General features: G+C 37.6%; 2 protein-coding genes across 2 annotated transcripts; one reads left to right on the plus strand and one right to left on the minus strand.

Moving 5' to 3' along the window:
* Window positions 1–267: 267 nt before the first annotated feature.
* On the minus strand, window positions 268–2,097 carry LOC107816870 (anthocyanidin 3-O-glucosyltransferase 6-like). The gene has a single exon (XM_016642614.2). It carries the CDS (start codon window positions 2,033–2,035, stop codon window positions 587–589), a length of 1,449 nt encoding a protein of 482 aa, XP_016498100.1. The 5' UTR covers window positions 2,036–2,097; the 3' UTR covers window positions 268–586.
* Window positions 2,098–3,534: 1,437 nt separating this feature from the next.
* On the plus strand, window positions 3,535–5,357 carry LOC107816869 (UDP-glycosyltransferase 71E1-like). The gene has a single exon (XM_016642613.2). It carries the CDS (start codon window positions 3,656–3,658, stop codon window positions 5,201–5,203), a length of 1,548 nt encoding a protein of 515 aa, XP_016498099.1. The 5' UTR covers window positions 3,535–3,655; the 3' UTR covers window positions 5,204–5,357.
* Window positions 5,358–17,107: the final 11,750 nt, after the last annotated feature.

Here is a 17,107-nt window from a genome sequence, read left to right on the forward strand (position 1 = left end):
TATATATATATATATATATAGATATAGATTCATATCTTAATCTATTATCGTCCACTTTGTTTTTTTCAACAACTTTTTGTTTTCAAACCCAACAAACCCAATGATTGTGTTCTTCATTTTTTTTAAAACTGAATTAATTTAAATAGGGATAAACACTATAAGCATCAATAAAGTATTACCTACTCAATTTTAGCCACAAATAAGCTATGAAACATTATCTTTTATAGTCATGCCATATATTTAGTAATTATAGGTAAACTCTTGATAAGCATTAATCAATAATATGATTAATTAGCCTGTTATTACATTATTACAAGTTAAAATTCATTGATGGTGCTTACATCCCATTGTCAGTATCAACAACAACAACAACCCAGTATAATCCCATTTAGTGGGGTCTGGGGAGGATAGTGTGTACGCAGACCTTACCCCTACCATAGGGTAGAGAGACTGTTTCCAAATAGACCCCTGATATCCTTCCCTCCAAGAACTTCCCACCTTGCTCTTGGGGAGACTCGAACTCACAACCTCTCGGTAACTTACAACCCATTATCAGTATATATAACTTAAACCGGTCCCAAAATCCTTAGGAAATGTTGCTGATGAAATCCTCAATCAAAAGTCGCAGAGATGTATAAGATGATCCACCTTCCTTCATGGCTACTCTGCTCTTCTCTTGCATTTCCTTCACCTTTTTCCTCACTTCATTCTCCTCACCATCCGCCATGAGCTTCTTAATTGCGCCTTCAATTTCCTCAGCAGTGACAATATCAACTGGAATTTTCCCTTCAAAATCCTTAACATAATCCATCCGAATCTCCACTGCCAATCCCAATTCTTTAACCAACAAAAACGCATTCATCTGCTGTTCAGCATACAATGGCCAAGCAGCAATAGGCACCCCACAACACATACTCTCCAGTACAGAATTCCACCCACAATGCGACACGAATCCTCCTACAGCAGGATGTGATAATACAGTCACTTGAGGCGCCCATCCTACGACTTTTCCAATCCCATTTGTCCTGTCCAAGAATCCTTCGGGCAGTACTTCCTCAGAATTATCATAATTTTTTGGCATCTCTACTTTCCCTTTCGGTGGTGGCCTTCGTAACGACCACAAGAACCTGTGACGGCTGCGCTCCAATGCAATTGCAATTTCTCTGACTTGCTCAGGTTCGAAACTTCCCAATGTACCAAAGCACAAAAACAATACAGATGACTTCGGCTGATCATCCAACCACTTGATAATACTTTCAGTTTCCTGTTTCTTATCCCCCTCTTCAGAATTGGCGACCGGATGAATTGGGTAAATTTGAGGAACAATTTTAGCATCGGAGAGAGACTGAAGAGCAAAAGATTCAAGCTCAGCGAAGGTATTAATAATAATACCTTTCGTCTCTTTAAAACGACGGATACCATCGAAGTACAAAATCGAGCTAGGTGTAACAGATTTAGCTGGTCTAGGTAAGATTTTAGCAGGATACAGATTTTTAAATCCAAGAATCGACAATTCCTCATTAGATTCAGAGTAGTCATACTTGGAAATTTCGTCTTCGTTAGCATTACTCCTTAGAGCTTCAAAATGAAGGGATAATGCAAGAAAAGCTGTAGCCGAAGTAAAGAAAATATAACTTGGAACACCAAATTCATTGGCTACATCAATCATGGAAATGCAGAACATATCAAGAACGAACCCACAACAGCTATTACTAGCAATGTTGTTACGAACATATTCTCTTACCTTTGATTTATGACCGTCGACGAAATCATATAAGAATCTGTCCTTGTTAGACAAGAGTTCAGCAGCTGTTTTTGAGTCAATTGAAACATCTACAAAGTGCAAACGGGAATGAGCAGAGAGTGATTGAAGATAAGGTTGAACGCCGAAATCGGCAGGATGTTTCATTATAAGGAGAGAAATGGAAAGACGTTCATCTGTATCAAGAATCAGTTTGGAAATTTCAACAGCGGAAGCTACGTGACCCAATCCAGGCGATGGAATGAAAACCAGCTCTGGTTTTTTTGTGTCCATAGCTCTGTTATCAGCGTATTAGGCAGAGTCGGAGAATTCTGAATCTTTTTATTAAGTTGTGAGGAATAAAAGGAAATACGTGGGATCATGTTGTTCACTTGAATTTGTATTTGGGATAATTATATAAAATCCCTATTGTTTTTAAAATTACAGAAACCTCCCTTAACTTTTGAACTATTGGGTAACATTACTATTACTAGTCAGGTTATTACCAGTGTTTTAGGTGGGGGCGTGAGACAAGGTGCTTTATCTAACACGTCGAGGCATAAGCCCTTAGGCAAGAGGCATACGCGCTGTGGTTATTTCATTTTAATATTTTATAAATTAATACAATAAATATATAAATAAAAATACATTAAAATTGTAATTTTTTAAATTTTTTTATAAAATTAGTAAAAAAAATGTATATATACAAATATGCTAACATGTGCACGAAACATACAAACAAATATTCTTTTAATTGAAAAAGCAAAAGATGTAAAGATGCATTACAATAACATGACTGTGATAGAACATACTTAGAGTAGTGAAAATGTTATTCTAGTTTCAAATAATTCTAAGAAAAAAATAATAACAATATAAAAGTTAATTGTTTAAGAGCCTAAAAACTAGAAAACAACTTATCGATACTTATTATAATACAAAAGCCAGAACATAGTCTACAAACTAATTTGAAAAGAATAAGAATGAAAAAAAAAAGTGCATTTGTTACCCAGTAAATAACAACGGAAAAAGATTATGTTAGAATAAGCAATTAGAAAAAAACTTTTGACTTTTGAGATTTTTAATTTGAGAATTTACTATGAGTTAAATTTTGGATATTTAAATTTTAAAAAAAGGATTTATAATCAGTTTTGGCTCAAATTTTGAAAAGTTCCCAAATGAACGCCCAGAATATTGGTATTTACGCCTAGGCAAATGCCCAAAAGATTGAGGCTTACGCTCCATGATACTTATGCCTCGCCAGTAAGCCTCCGTGGGTTTTTGGCATGCCTCACCCTAAGCTCGTCGAGAAATCATCTTTTAAAACACTAGTTACTACTTGATTGTTGGAAAAACAATACTGTATAACTGCTTTCAAAATAATAGTCAAAAAGAAAATATTTTTGTATATATATATACGCTATGTGTGAGATATACAAAAATAATACAAATTTTATACACTTTTTTGGTTACCAAACGTAAATAATTTCTAGCACGGGTTAAAAGTGATAATACCTGTGATTGTTTAGCACTTATAAGCAATTTTTACGGCATTAACTCATTTTTACCTGTTGTAGTTGGTAATTTACTGTTATTTTACAAAGCCGATATTTGAAGGAGGTTTACTTGTAAATATATCCTTTTGTGACCATAATGTAAAAATTACAATATGTATATAACTTAAATCATTTTCCTTTAAGGGGGATTGAAGGGAATTTTACGAAGAGAAAATGGATTATAGGAGTACGTGACTTGAACTATTGATTGGTATGACATATGCCTCCCACACCCACATGGGAAGGATGGGTGATGAACGATACCAAGTGTATTAACTTTTAAAAATGCAATGACAAAGCGTCTTTCTCAATCTCAATAGCCTTTCTACTTAATAATAATAGTAGCAAATTTGTAAATTTCATGTACTCTGTCCTGTCCACTGGAAAACACAGAAACCTTATCTCATACCACAAACACCAGCACCAAATTACTACTCCAGCAAAAGATAGAGAAACCTCAATGACAACGAAAGCAGAGCTGGTTTTCATTCCTGCGCCGGGAGCTGGCCACCTCATCTCCGCCGTCGAAATCGCAAAGCTCATTCTTGACAGAGATGAGAGGCTCTGCATCTCTGTCCTTATCATGAAGCTTCCCATGGATTTGGGCACTCAATCCTACGTCGAGTCCCTCTCTTCTACAGCCCGCTTACAGTTCGTAGACATTACCGCAGACGAGAAAACTGCTGCTGAATTAATATCAAATAAGGAGACTTTCTTCTTAGATTTCATTCGAGGTCACAAACCAAAAGTAATTGACTTTGTTCATAACATGACCTCTAATTCTCGGCTCGCAGGCTTCGTTCTTGACATGTTCTGCATTCCCATGATAGACGTGGCCAATGAATTTAGTGTTCCGAGTTACATTTTCTTTACATCTAGTGCTTCTTTCCTTGCTCTCTGCCTTCATTTTGAGTCCCTTAAAAAGGAGCACAATATAGACACCTCCAAGTACATGGACTCAAATGAGGAATTGGCAATCCCTGGATTTAAAAAACCGTATCCTGCAAAACTCTTGCCTAGGGTAACGACTGATCAATCAGCCGTAATAACCATGTTCTTCGATTTCGTGACTCGTTATAAAGAAACGAAAGGCATTATGGTCAACACCTTCGCCGAGCTAGAACCTTTTGCTCTTCAGTTTCTTTCAGGTTCGAAGAAAGTTCCGAAAATTTACCCAGTTGGTCCTGTGGTGAATATTAAGGAAGGTGGTCACGGTCGAAACAGCCAATCTGAAACAGAAAGCATTATCAAATGGTTGGATGACAAGCCAGAGTCCTCTGTAGTGTTTTTGTGCTTTGGAAGTATGGGAAGCTTTGAACCTGAACAGGTCAAAGAAATTGCGATTGCATTAGAATGTAGCGGTCACAGGTTCTTATGGTCGTTACGAAAACCTCCACCTAAGGGAAAAATGGAGCTACCGAGTAATTATGAGAATTTTGAGGAAGTGCTACCGGAAGGGTTTATTGAAAGGACAAATGGAGTTGGCAAAGTGATAGGATGGGCACCTCAAGTAACGGTGCTATCTCATCCAGCGGTGGGCGGATTTGTGTCTCATTGTGGATGGAATTCTATACTGGAAAGCTTCTGCTTTGGGGTCCCTATGGCCACTTGGCCTCATCATGCCGAACAGCAGATGAATGCATTCGCGCTGGTTAAAGAATTGGAATTGGCAGTGGAGATTCGGATGGACTATGTTAAGGATTTTCAAGGGAAAAATCCTGTTGACATTGTAACTGCTGAGGAAATTGAAAGTGGCATACGTCAGCTGATGGCAGATGGCGACCATAATGGAATAAGGAAAAAAGCAAAGGAGATGAAAGAGAAGAGCAGTGCAACAATGAAGGAGGGTGGTTCATCCTATGCATCTCTTGGGCTTCTAATTGAGAATGTCATTAGTAACATTTCTTGATCATTTTGCTCTATCCTTTTTTTAAATTTTTTTTTTATTGGGCGATTTGGGGAAATGACGATAAAGAAGGCGAGAATTGGACTTACACATGTTATTTTCACCTGTAGTACAAGATAATTTATCATATTTTCAAGATTATAAATCTCACATTAGCTTAATTGTAGATTTCTTTTAGTTAACCTGATGTTGTAAAAATATTTATCCTTGCATTGTATGTCGTCTGATATATAAATTCCAAAAGAAATTTAATCTTATGAATAAGTTAGCAATTGTGGATACCCAATGCTGTTTCAACGAGTTGATTAAGTTAGGTCTGAATTGGCTGCAATGATCATCAGGCTATTTCAACAACAATAATGCGAAGAATATACTTCTCGAGTATGGTTTCTATTATAACTTCATAAGATGTCTTATAATAAAAGTGTCATGAATAGTAAAACCATATTCAAATTAAAGAACAATTGAGATCTCTTGAACAAGAAAACATAAACAAATACACTTTTATAATATAAAAAGCTAATAAAAGGGTATTGTATATATAGAGAAAATATAAAAATGAAGATAAAAGAAATTTAGAAAAAGAGAAGAAAAGAAAGAAGGAACACAGAAAAGTAAAATTGACTCAACGATACGAGTGAAACGAGAGTCAATATGTTATTCCCCAAATTTTCATACGTGAGAGTACGTCGTAAGTCATTGATATAAGCTTGAAAATGAGATTATATTTGGAAGCAAATAAAGTAAGTTAATCATGTTACCTTGGAGGTTACAAATATTTAAGATCATGAATAACGAGTACCAAGAGGGTTGGAAATCTTAGAAGCTAAACCAATTGAAGAAAATAAGTTTCGTCGAAAGTCGACAAGTTTCGAATGTTATAACATGTACTTTGGGGTGAAACTAGGGTTCTTAATATGATAAGGAGGTTATTCTATGAGTTATTTTAGTCGTATGATATTCATTTTCTACATTTCGAAGGCAAGCAAGTTGTGGAACAAGAGTTGGCAAAGGTCATCACAAGTTACATTCATAAATTTGCTGATTTTTAGGTCAAATGTATTTGAGAATTTCTCCAAATATACTTGGAATCATGGGGTGTTCTACCTACCAAATTGAAGATCTACGAGTCTAGTTTCTAACGCATTAAACCATTCGTCAATACGACCAGAGTAGAGAGATATTCATGTTTTTGCGAGACCGCGCAAGCAGCTCCCAATGGGACCCACTTAGGCGGTGGTTGACCTACTTCAATTTATAAACGATTTGGACGCCTATTTTTGCTGATTTTTCAATTAAAGTTCGTCACCAAGCTTCTCCTAACCCTCCTAAACATATACCACAAGGGTTTGAAGTGATTCCAAAGTGATTACACCATATTTCAACATTAAAACTTAGTTCTAGTGAAGAACAACACCTCTTTGAGGCTGTGTTGTCATTGAGGATTGTTGTGGGCTGTATTTGGGCTGTCTAAGGTGAGTATAAAAGCCTACTAATTGTGCTTAAGCTTGCTTGTATGTTGGTTAAGTTGTTAGGATGATAAACTACAAGATAATACTTGGATTAGCTTAAGTCACTTCTACGGTGTTGTATTGCTATTGAGGGTTGTTGTAAACTGAATATAACTTGGATTTTGACTTGAAGTTACTGTAGGAGGTATGTATATTGTGATCTTGCTTGTGCCTAAGGTTATCTTGATGTTGATTAAATTAAATGGATGGGCTTGACATGAACTAGTGAATAAAGTTGTTAATTGAGGATAGTTGAAGTTGTGGATTATTTTCGTTGTTATAAATATATGGTATAAGGCTGGAATCATTGATTAATGACTTCATTATCATGTTAATGATACTTTTATGTTGAAGGAAGAAGTCTATAAGGATTGATAAGGGGTATACGGATTCCAATCGGAGCTTGTCGCTCGTCGTAATGTAGTTGTGACTTGTTGTTGTTATATGGTGTCTTGATATTGATAATTATGTATTGATGGATTGCTCTGGTCATTGTTGTTGGTATATGGTATTGGAGGAGGCCCTTGTTATAAGGGAGATGTTGCCCAAATTTACGTAAATGAGCTACTAGCTTAAGTTATAGACTTAGCCTTTGCTCAACACTGATTTTGAATCTCCTTATACTATGATAGATTGAGTTGACTTGTTTGAAGAGTTGCTTGGAAGGGATTAAGGACTCAACGGGTTTAAGGTATGTTAAGGCACTTTCTTCTTTCTTTTGGCATGATCTAAAATGAAATGAACATAAACGATACGCTATTTCATAATTACTCTACTCCTAGCAACTAAGGTTGTCCATGCTGTTCTTTCCTTATAAAATTATTCTAAACAAGTGTGTAGGATCCTTAAATCCTACTAAGGTTCATATTGATGGTAGGGATGTCCATAATGTTCTTAACTCACTCCAAAAGGTTTAGAATGTGATTCCATGAGTTGAGCATGCATTATATATATGTATCTATTTTACTCTACCGAGCCGCGCTATAGTCGGCCGGGTATGATACCTATTGTGCAACCACTGATCAGTTGGGTTTACCGATCTCCACGTGGCCGGGTACGATTCTACCGAACCTTATGATGGTCTGGTACGCTTTTACCGAGTCCTCTTTGAGGCCGGGTACGATATGATGATGATGCCCACAGAGGCGAATGTTTTAAAAAGTTTATGTATATATATGTATTATGCATTTCATATCAGTAGCCCCCAGAGGCACTTAGATGTTACAGGTTGTATCTCCTCTATCTTCCTCTTTACATTACTGTTCTTGTTTATGCTTTCCTACCTTACATACTCGGTACTTTATTCGTACTGACGTCCTTTTTGTCTGGGGACGCTGCGTTTCATGCCCGCAGGTCCCGATTGATAGGTTGACAGTCCTCCTAGTAGGCTATCGCACGATGAGGAATCAAGAAGGGAAGTACTCCTAACAACCCTGTAGCCTCCCGAAGATAAGTACAGACGTCTCCGTACTGATCCGCGAGACTCTACTAGACTTGCTCATGACTCGTGAGACCTAAGGGAACTTAGTGCTCTGATACCATGTTGTCACAACACAAAATCCATTAAGGGTCATGATGGCGCCGGACACCGTTGTCAGGCAAGCCAACCAAATAACTTAATTAAATTCCAATTTTTGGTATTGTTTAAAATCATTTTTCTTTATACATTAAATAACGAATAATAAAATTTACAGAAATAACCATGAAGTCTTTAACAAAATATAACACTTAATAATCCAAAAATCCTCCCAGAACCCGGTGTCACAAGTGCATGAGCAATTTCTAGGAAATAATGTAATACAACAATCGTCCAGAATACAATATTGGACAGAAATAAATACAGAAATTTAAAAGAGGCTCTGCTGGCTGCGGGTCGCCTCGAGAAGTGCAGCTCACCTAAGTCTCTGTATCAACCATGCTGTCACGCCCCGTAGGCCACTAGAGACGCATGTGCCTGTGTAACAAAAATGCACATAAGTGTAGTATGAGTACGAAACAACATGTACCCAATGAGTATCCCGCCTAATCTCGAAGAAGTAGAGACGAGATGGTCGACTTCAACACTTACTAGTGGTCCAATAATGATATATTATTAATGCAAATAATCAAAGATTTATTAAGAATGACAGTAATTTCAAGTAAGTCATGAACATATGAAAGTTCCTTTTTATATTAAAAATCTCAAGATTTATAATCCAATAATTTCCAATGATTCAAGCCGGGAGAGGAAATATCAATCCCAAATAATCTCAAGGCAAGCAATACAAGCATGCGCAAATCATGCCGAGGACGTACGACCCGCTCCAATAGAAAATAAAATATGCATTGCCGAGGGTCGAACGACGCGAACCATAGATGCATATATTTAATCTGCCGAGGCGTTCGGCCCGCTCCAAAAATAAACACATACAGACTGGCAACCTAGAAGTCCGCACAGAGAAATTTTCCAAAGAAAGCCAATCCTCTTTTAATCATTTAAGAAAAATGAAGTTTAATCAGTTTAGAAATTCATTTACTAATTCAATGTGATTTAAGCAATTCAAACTGTCAATAAATTCACAAATAATCCAAGTATAACATTCTTTTGGGTCCTAAACTACCTGGATAATAGCATAATAGTAGCCACGCACGGACTCACGTCACCTCGTTCGTACGTATCCCCCACAAATAGGAGCACATAACCAATTATTTCACCTATGAGGACAATTCCCTCTTACAAGATTAGAGAGGAGACTCACCTCGCTCCGAAGAATCGTAACCGACATTCCACGCTCTTCCGAAGACTCAAATTGATGCACAACGCTCCAACACTAGTCAATAATGATACCAATCCATTAATATATACTCAATTATTCATTACAATCCAATTTATAATAATTCCTAACCCCGATCGAAAAGTTGACGAAAACCTCCTCGGGCCCACGTGCCCGAGTTTCCAAAATTATTGAAGAATAAGTTTACCCATAGCCTCACAAACACAAATATATAATTTTCTCTAAATTCCATACCCAAAATCGTGGTTAAATTCCAAGAATATCAATTTTCTAGGTTTTCCCTCAACCCCCAAGTTTTCTACAAATTTCATGCTCAAATCCGTATAAAATCAATATATTTAACTCAAGATAGGTAGAGTTAGCTTACCTTATCGTTGATGAAGAGAATCCCCTCTTGAAGCTCTCCAAAAATCGCCCCAACAAGAGTAAAATGGAGTAAAATGGCCAAAACCCCCGATTTTAACACCCTCACTGCCTCAGCACTTTCTGCACCTGCGGTTCCGCAAGTGCGTCCATACTACCACATCTGCGGCCCTTTCCAGGCCTCCCCATTTCCGCTTCTGCACTTCTTCTTCCGCAGATGCAGTCCCGCATCTGCGGCCAAACGACCGCATCTGCGGTCCCAGCTCTCTTCTGCCCATACCGCATCTATGACCCTAGGGCCTCTTCTGTGGCTCCACACCTGCGGTCCTAGACTCGCAGGTGCGGTTACACCAGCAACCAGCAATATCAGCCCTTCTTCAAACTCCGAATTCAATCTGTTAACCACCCAGAATCCACCTGAGGCCCCCGGGACCCCAACCAATCATACCAACCAGTCCCAAAACACATTACGGACTTGCTCGAGGCCTCAAATCACATCAAACAATGCTAAAATAATGAATCAACCTCCAATCCAAGCTTTATGAACTTTAGAATTTCAAACTTCTACTTTCGATGTTTAAACCTAGCAAATCACGTCCGATTGACCCCAAATTTTGCACACAAGTCATATTTGACATCACAGACCTACTCCAACTTCCGAAATCAGATTCCGACCCCTATATCAAAAAGTTCACTTCCGATCAAACTTCTCAAAAACCTTTAATTTTCTATCTTTAGCCAAATGACTCCAAAATGACCTACAGACCTCCGAACTCACTTCCGATCGCGCTCTGAACTCTAGAATCACCATACGGAGCTACTCCCAAACTCGGAATCCCAAACGGACATCGATTATACTGAAATGCACTTCAAGCCAAACTTATGAAATTTCTTCCAAAATACTAACTTCTACAATAGGCACCAAAATACTCCCGAGTCATCCAAAACCCGATCCGGGCATACACCCAAGTCCAAAATCATCATACGAATCTGCTGGAACCTTCAGATCCTGATTTTGAGGTCGTTTACTCTGAAATCCAATCTTAGTTAATTCTTCCAACTTAAAGCTTACAAAATGAGAATTCTCTATCCAAATCAACTCTGAACTTTCAGGAATTTAATTCCGACCACGCGTACAAGTCATAATACCTGGAATGAAGCTGCTTATGGCCTCAGACTACTTAACGATGCGCTAGAGCTCAAAACGACCGGTCGGGTCGTTACAGATGATCATTAATATTAATTGTGTATAACTAACTCAATGATTAAAAAAATATCTTATGAGTCCTCAACATAAATAATTCAACTTAAAATTTGTTCCAACTTTACAATTTCAGAATTTCAGTTTCACGGGCAAGAACCTTGAAAATCTAAATAATCTTGAAGGATACAATTTACAACATATATTCAGGTAACTAATAATCTACGAACTTTAAATAAACACAAAATCAAAGTACAATAATAAACAAAAATGGACATTTAAAAAAAAAAGCTAGTAAGAGAATCTACAATTGAAATCTAGCTAATAAACTCACTCATATTTAGCTAAATGTAACATGGATTAAAAATTAAAGAATCTCATAAATTATCTTGTTAATTTTACGTCTTTTATTGATTTCTGCTCAACATTGCTCATAAGTATAATAGTGTATTTAAAACTTTTGAAAGTTAAAAGTATAATATTGAATAATATTATCAGTGCAATAGTCTTGTTATTTTTAAAAAGTGAACTAAATACTCTATTGTCCAAGAACTCGTACCTCTTCTTTTTTAAATCATTTTGTTTTACCTTTATTTTATTTTCTTATCATTTATATATAGTTTACGGGTTAAACTTATACAAAGTTTGAAATCAAAAGAAAAAACAAATTTTAACTTTCTTCATGGTTCATATAAGAAATAAATTAATAAGTAAATTTTAATTAATTTTAAGCTCTAAAATTTTAAATAAAATTAATTAAATAACTATTATATAAAATGTTTCTTATAATATTTAACATAAAATTGAGGATCTTCAGAATATATTTTTATGTATGATAAAGATCAAGTTTGAAATGAAAAGAAAAGGCATTAGTTTTAAATTTTAGTCCTTTATTGTATGTAACTATTATTTCATAAATAAAAAGTATTCTATTAAGTTTAAGAAACTCACGTTTTCTTATTAATTTATATATGTTATGTAAGAAAGTCAAATTTTAAACTCACGGTAATAATTAAGACTTCTTATTTAGTTCAATAAGGAAATATTTAAATTTTAGGTGATTCAAATACCCTAATTGTTAGAAAAGTAACTTAAATTACAATTATGTCCAATGTAAAATTTATTTTTAGAGGGTAAAAAAGGCGAACGATATTTCGCTAAGGGCCTTCGTGCTTTTAATATAGTGTGTATATATATATATATATGTGTGTGTGTGTGTGTATCTATACATATATAAAGGTGGGAATAAAAAAAGTGACTTGGCGCCTCTCTTTGGTCAAGGATCCTATTTATCTTTTTTCTCCTTTTTTTTGACTTTCCCTTTCATTCTTTTCAATTTTTGTTAAAATTGTTTAGTAATTAGAAATTGATCATTCTCTATCCTATTTATTACATCTCATTATTGTATTTATTTCAGGTACAAAAGTCACAATTAACGTCCAAATTTTTCAGTTTATTGGGTTTCTCACTATCATTGTTAAATTAACCAAAAGTTGCAGCTTTTAATCTATTTAATTAACCTACCTCTATTCCTAACCGTTCTCTCACCTGTAATCATGTTGAGTTGTTTTTGTGTCTTATTTGTTTCATATAGTTTTTTTTTTCATTTTATATAAAAATTATGAGACTAATCATTTAGTCATACTTTATGTAACGATCCGACCGATCGTTTTGAGCTTTTGCACTGTGATCGCCAGTTCTCGGGCATGATTTGCCCCGTGTGATATATTATGACTTATGTAAATTGTTGGTTTTGGTTTTCAGGGTAATCAGAATGAAATTGGGAGAACAGTTCACAGTTTAAAGCTTTAAATTTGAATGATTTGACCAAGATTTTTACTTGTTTGTATATGACCTCGGATCGGAATTTTTATGATTTGGTTAGATCCGTTAGGTGATTTGGGACTTAGGAGCGTGATCGGAATGCTTTTTGGAAGTCCGTGGAAGGTTTAGGCTGGAATTGGCGAAATTGAGATTTCGGCGTTTTCCGGTTGATAGGTGAGATTTTGATATAGAGGTCGAAATGAAATTCCGGAAGTTGCAGTAGTTCTGTTGTATCATTTGGGATGTGTGTGCAAAATTTCTGGTCGTTTGGACGTGATTTGGTTGGGTTTTTTTATCAAAAGCGTAATTCGGAAGATTTTAGAAAGTTTGGCTTGAATCCGATGTGTTTTGGATGATTTGATGTTGTTTGAAGTGTTTTGATGATTGGAACAAGTTAGGATGTGCTGGTGCTTTTGGTTGAGGTCTCGGGGGCCTCGGGTGTGTTTCGGATGGTCAGTGTTGCAGGAAATTGCTCTTCGTGATCGCGTAGAGTGTCTCGCGGGAGAGCATTCGCGATCGCGTAGAGGAAGTGGGGTCAGATGGGTTCCAGATCAATTGTTCATCGCGTTCGCGTAGGGATGAACGCGTTCGCGAAGGTGTAGGAGGAAGAAGCATCGCGTTCGCGTAGGCCTTGTCGCGTTCACGTAGTGTAATTTTTGGGAAGATTTGTTCTTCGCGATCGCGATCGCGATGAAGGAAGGTCAGGCATGGGCAAAATGTTTTTAAGTCGTCTTGTCCGCGATTTTGGGTCTATTTTCACCCATAGCTGCTCATTTTTGAAGATTCTTGAAGGAGTTTAAAGAGGGATTCAAGGAAAATCGATTGGAGGTAAGAATTTCGGACCTAAAACTTGATTCTATTGTGAAATCTACCTAGAAAATCATGGAAACTTAAGCTTAAAATGGAAGAACTAGGGCATGGGATTTTGAACTTTTTGATTGGGGATTTGGAGGACCATTTGCGGTCGGATTTGAGAAGTTTTGATATGTATGAACTCGTGGGAGGATAAGGAACCTGTTGATGTGAAATTTTTTGAGTTTCGAGAAGTGGGCCCGGGGCTCGGATTTTGCTAATTTCGGAATTTTTGGTATTTTCGATTGTTTTCGTTTGGGCTTTGTTCCCTTGGCATATTGCGACGTATTCATTCTAATTGTGGCTAGATTTGGAGCATCCAGAGGTCGATTCGCGCGGGTGAGGCATCGCGGGATAGAGTTTGGACCGGATCGAGGTGAGTAATGATTGTAAATGATGCTCTGAGGGTTTGAAACCCCGAATTGCACATCATTGTGCTATATTATTGTGAGACACATGTTGGATGACGGGCATGGGGTTGTGCACTATTGGGGATTGTGACTTGGTCCATCCCGATTGATGATTTTACCGCGTATTTGACTAAAAACTATTTGCTATCATCGTTATTTGGGCTATAATTGGGCCCAGTGCCAGCTATTTGAACCCTTCGGGGATTTTTGTTGATATTTCCTCACTATTTTGACTTTATACTTGAACTCAGTCATATTATTTTCCACTATTTTCTAAGCTAGCCAAGTTTATTTTGCTTTAACACTTGATATGATATTCAAAAATATTTTTGGCTAAGCATCATGTTTTACTATTACCCGAGTGGCTTATGTGATTTTTGACGGGGTAAGGCCGAGGGCCTGTATTATGAGGATACTTTTGGGTCGGACTGCACGCCGCAGCAGTGAGATACTGATACTGATTTAAGGCTGAGGGCCTGAGATATGTACACCACGAGGTGGCTTGTTGATATTGTTTATGAGGCCGAGGTCCTGAGATTTATACGCCACGAGGTGGCTTGACTGATATGAGCCCGATGGCCTAGATTTGATGCCACGAGATAGCTTGATATTGAGATTGGGCCATAAGGGGCCCCTCCCGGAGTCTTTACAACCCCAGTGAGCGCGGGTACCCATTGTGATGTGAGATATAGGCCGAAGGGGTGATATTGTTCTATGTGATAGCCCGAGGGGCTGGTATTGTTCTATGTGATTTGCCCGAGGGGCTGGTACTGTTCTATGTGATTGCCCGATGGGCTGTTATTGTTCTTAGATATTTCCTGAGGGACGGACTTATTGACATTGTGCTCGAGGGGCGAATCTTCATGTATTTATCTTTCATATTTACTTGTCTTTTACCTGTTAAACTATGGAATTTGTGCCCGAGGGACGGATTTTTGTGCGTATCTGCACTAACTATTTTGCATTCATTTGCGTAACCGTTGGAAATTCATTTTCAAAGAAGTTTAAATTGCTCTAAGAGGTTTTAAGAGATTTTACAGCTTCACTGCTTTCTTACTGGTTTTTGAACTACTTCTATACAATATCTTGATATGCTTTACGTGATTTCTTGCTTTCAGTCTTTATTTACATTTGTTACTCACTGAGTTGGAGTACTCACTTTACTCCCTGCACCTTGCATGTAGATTCAGGTATTTATACACCCGGTAGCGGGTTTTGGCTGATCGGAGGCAGGGTCATCGGAGTTTAGCAAGGTAGCTACCGACATTCGCAGCATTGCTCTTCTCTATTCATTTCATTAGTCCGTATTTGTACACTTTAGGCCTTTAGTTGTATTTATATCCTAGTAGATACTCATGACTTGTGACACTCAGTTAGGGCTGTGTCGAGTATATTTCCACATTATTATCGATATTTTCCGTTGTTTGGTATTATTAATCATGTTTAGACTGTCTTTATGTTGATTAACTATTTTGAAAAGCGAATTGGGTATAATTGGCTGGCCTTGTCTTCATAAAAGGTGCCATCACGACCGAGTTCGGGGTTAGGGTCGTGACAAGTTATTATCAGATCCTAGGTTACATAGGTCTCACGAGTCATGAGCAGGTTTAGTAGAGTCTCGTGGATCGGTACGGAGACATCTGTATTTATCCTCGAGAGGCCGTAGAACCTTTAGGAAAACTTCACGTTCTTGAATTCTTATCGTGCGTCCTTGATTTAGCTTGAAATGTAACTCTTTAAATTCCTACCACGCATTCGTATGCGCGCCTGAGCGCTCAGTATCAGATGTGCATCGATGGCTTGTGATTCCCCGATCGAGGGGCGAGATGTGATCTCTATGTGTTGATATTGGGCCAGTCTGGAGGACTTGAGGCCGGATTTTTGCCTATGGCTTGAGCACTGAGGTGCTGATTGTGTGGGCACATGTTTTTGAACTTATATGTTCGGTAGTGTCCCTATTTGTGGGAGTGATTGCTGGATAGCTCAGTGATAAGTATGTTATGACTGCGAGATGTATCTGTACGAATTGGAAGCGATGCGAAGGGTCTGCTGGAGGATAGAAGAACTATTAGGTGCTTGGATTCCATCCTGATTCGAGGTATAGCCCCGAGTTATGGGCGTGTGAAGAACCTTTTCATGTTTCCTAGTTGTGAGTGAAGTAAATTTCATGTTGCGGTATGAGTTCAGACTCAGGAAGACTAAGTGACTGCGTAATGTTGTGATGGTGGAAGGTATACAAGAATGGTAATTGAAGGCAAACAGGTGGATTATCTCCTGTGGAGTGTTCTGAGGTTGTGTGATCCTCATGTTGTCTGCTATAAGATCTCATTTACAAAGTGAAATATAAGTGTTGAAGATTTAAATTTGAGCCTCTTAAGAGAGTGGGCTTGGCTATTGCGAGGATGAATGTGAGATTTGCAGAAGGTTTAAAGTACTAGATGATCTGGGTTTTCTCAAGCTTACAAAGGATTGGAGTTTAATCTCACTGTGGTATTAGGGCATCAATAAATATATGCGTTATGAGTTATTGAGTGTGTGTTGATCTATGGCTTCAAGCCAAGTGGGGGAGTCCGCTATGGATTAGTTGATTGCACGATTATGTGCTATATCGGTTCCAGTTTGAGGCGTTCAGGTGAATCAGTTGTGGCCTATGGAGATTGAGACCGAGGATGGCTCGAGTAAAGGAAAATTCTTAACAAAGGTTATAGTATGCTCCATAGGTGTGTGAGAATCTCGGCTTGTCTTGAGTCGTTGTTAGTAAAGGATTCCCGGTGCATAGAGTAGGAAGTTGCTTGGTTATAATAGAATGATGTCGCATTCTGTGGTGTTAGAGTGCCAACGGTAGCACGGGTTGTTCGGTTCATCGATCAGGCTAATTGCAATTTGAGTAGAGTGAATAACTCGTGGGAATGGTTCTAATGTGTTCAGGATTTTACTTGTAGCAATGATGTATTTTAAAGTTGTATATGTGG

The sequence above is a fragment of the Nicotiana tabacum genome, chromosome 10 (genome assembly GCF_000715075.1).
Source record: "Nicotiana tabacum cultivar K326 chromosome 10, ASM71507v2, whole genome shotgun sequence".
Classification (NCBI taxonomy): domain Eukaryota; kingdom Viridiplantae; phylum Streptophyta; class Magnoliopsida; order Solanales; family Solanaceae; genus Nicotiana; species Nicotiana tabacum.

Bases quoted from the DNA above. Each gene is read 5' to 3' on its own strand.
- LOC107816870 (XM_016642614.2), bottom strand. From the start codon at position 2,035: ATGGACACAAAAAAACCAGAGCTGGTTTTCATTCCATCGCCTGGATTG.
- LOC107816869 (XM_016642613.2), top strand. From the start codon at position 3,656: ATGTACTCTGTCCTGTCCACTGGAAAACACAGAAACCTTATCTCATAC.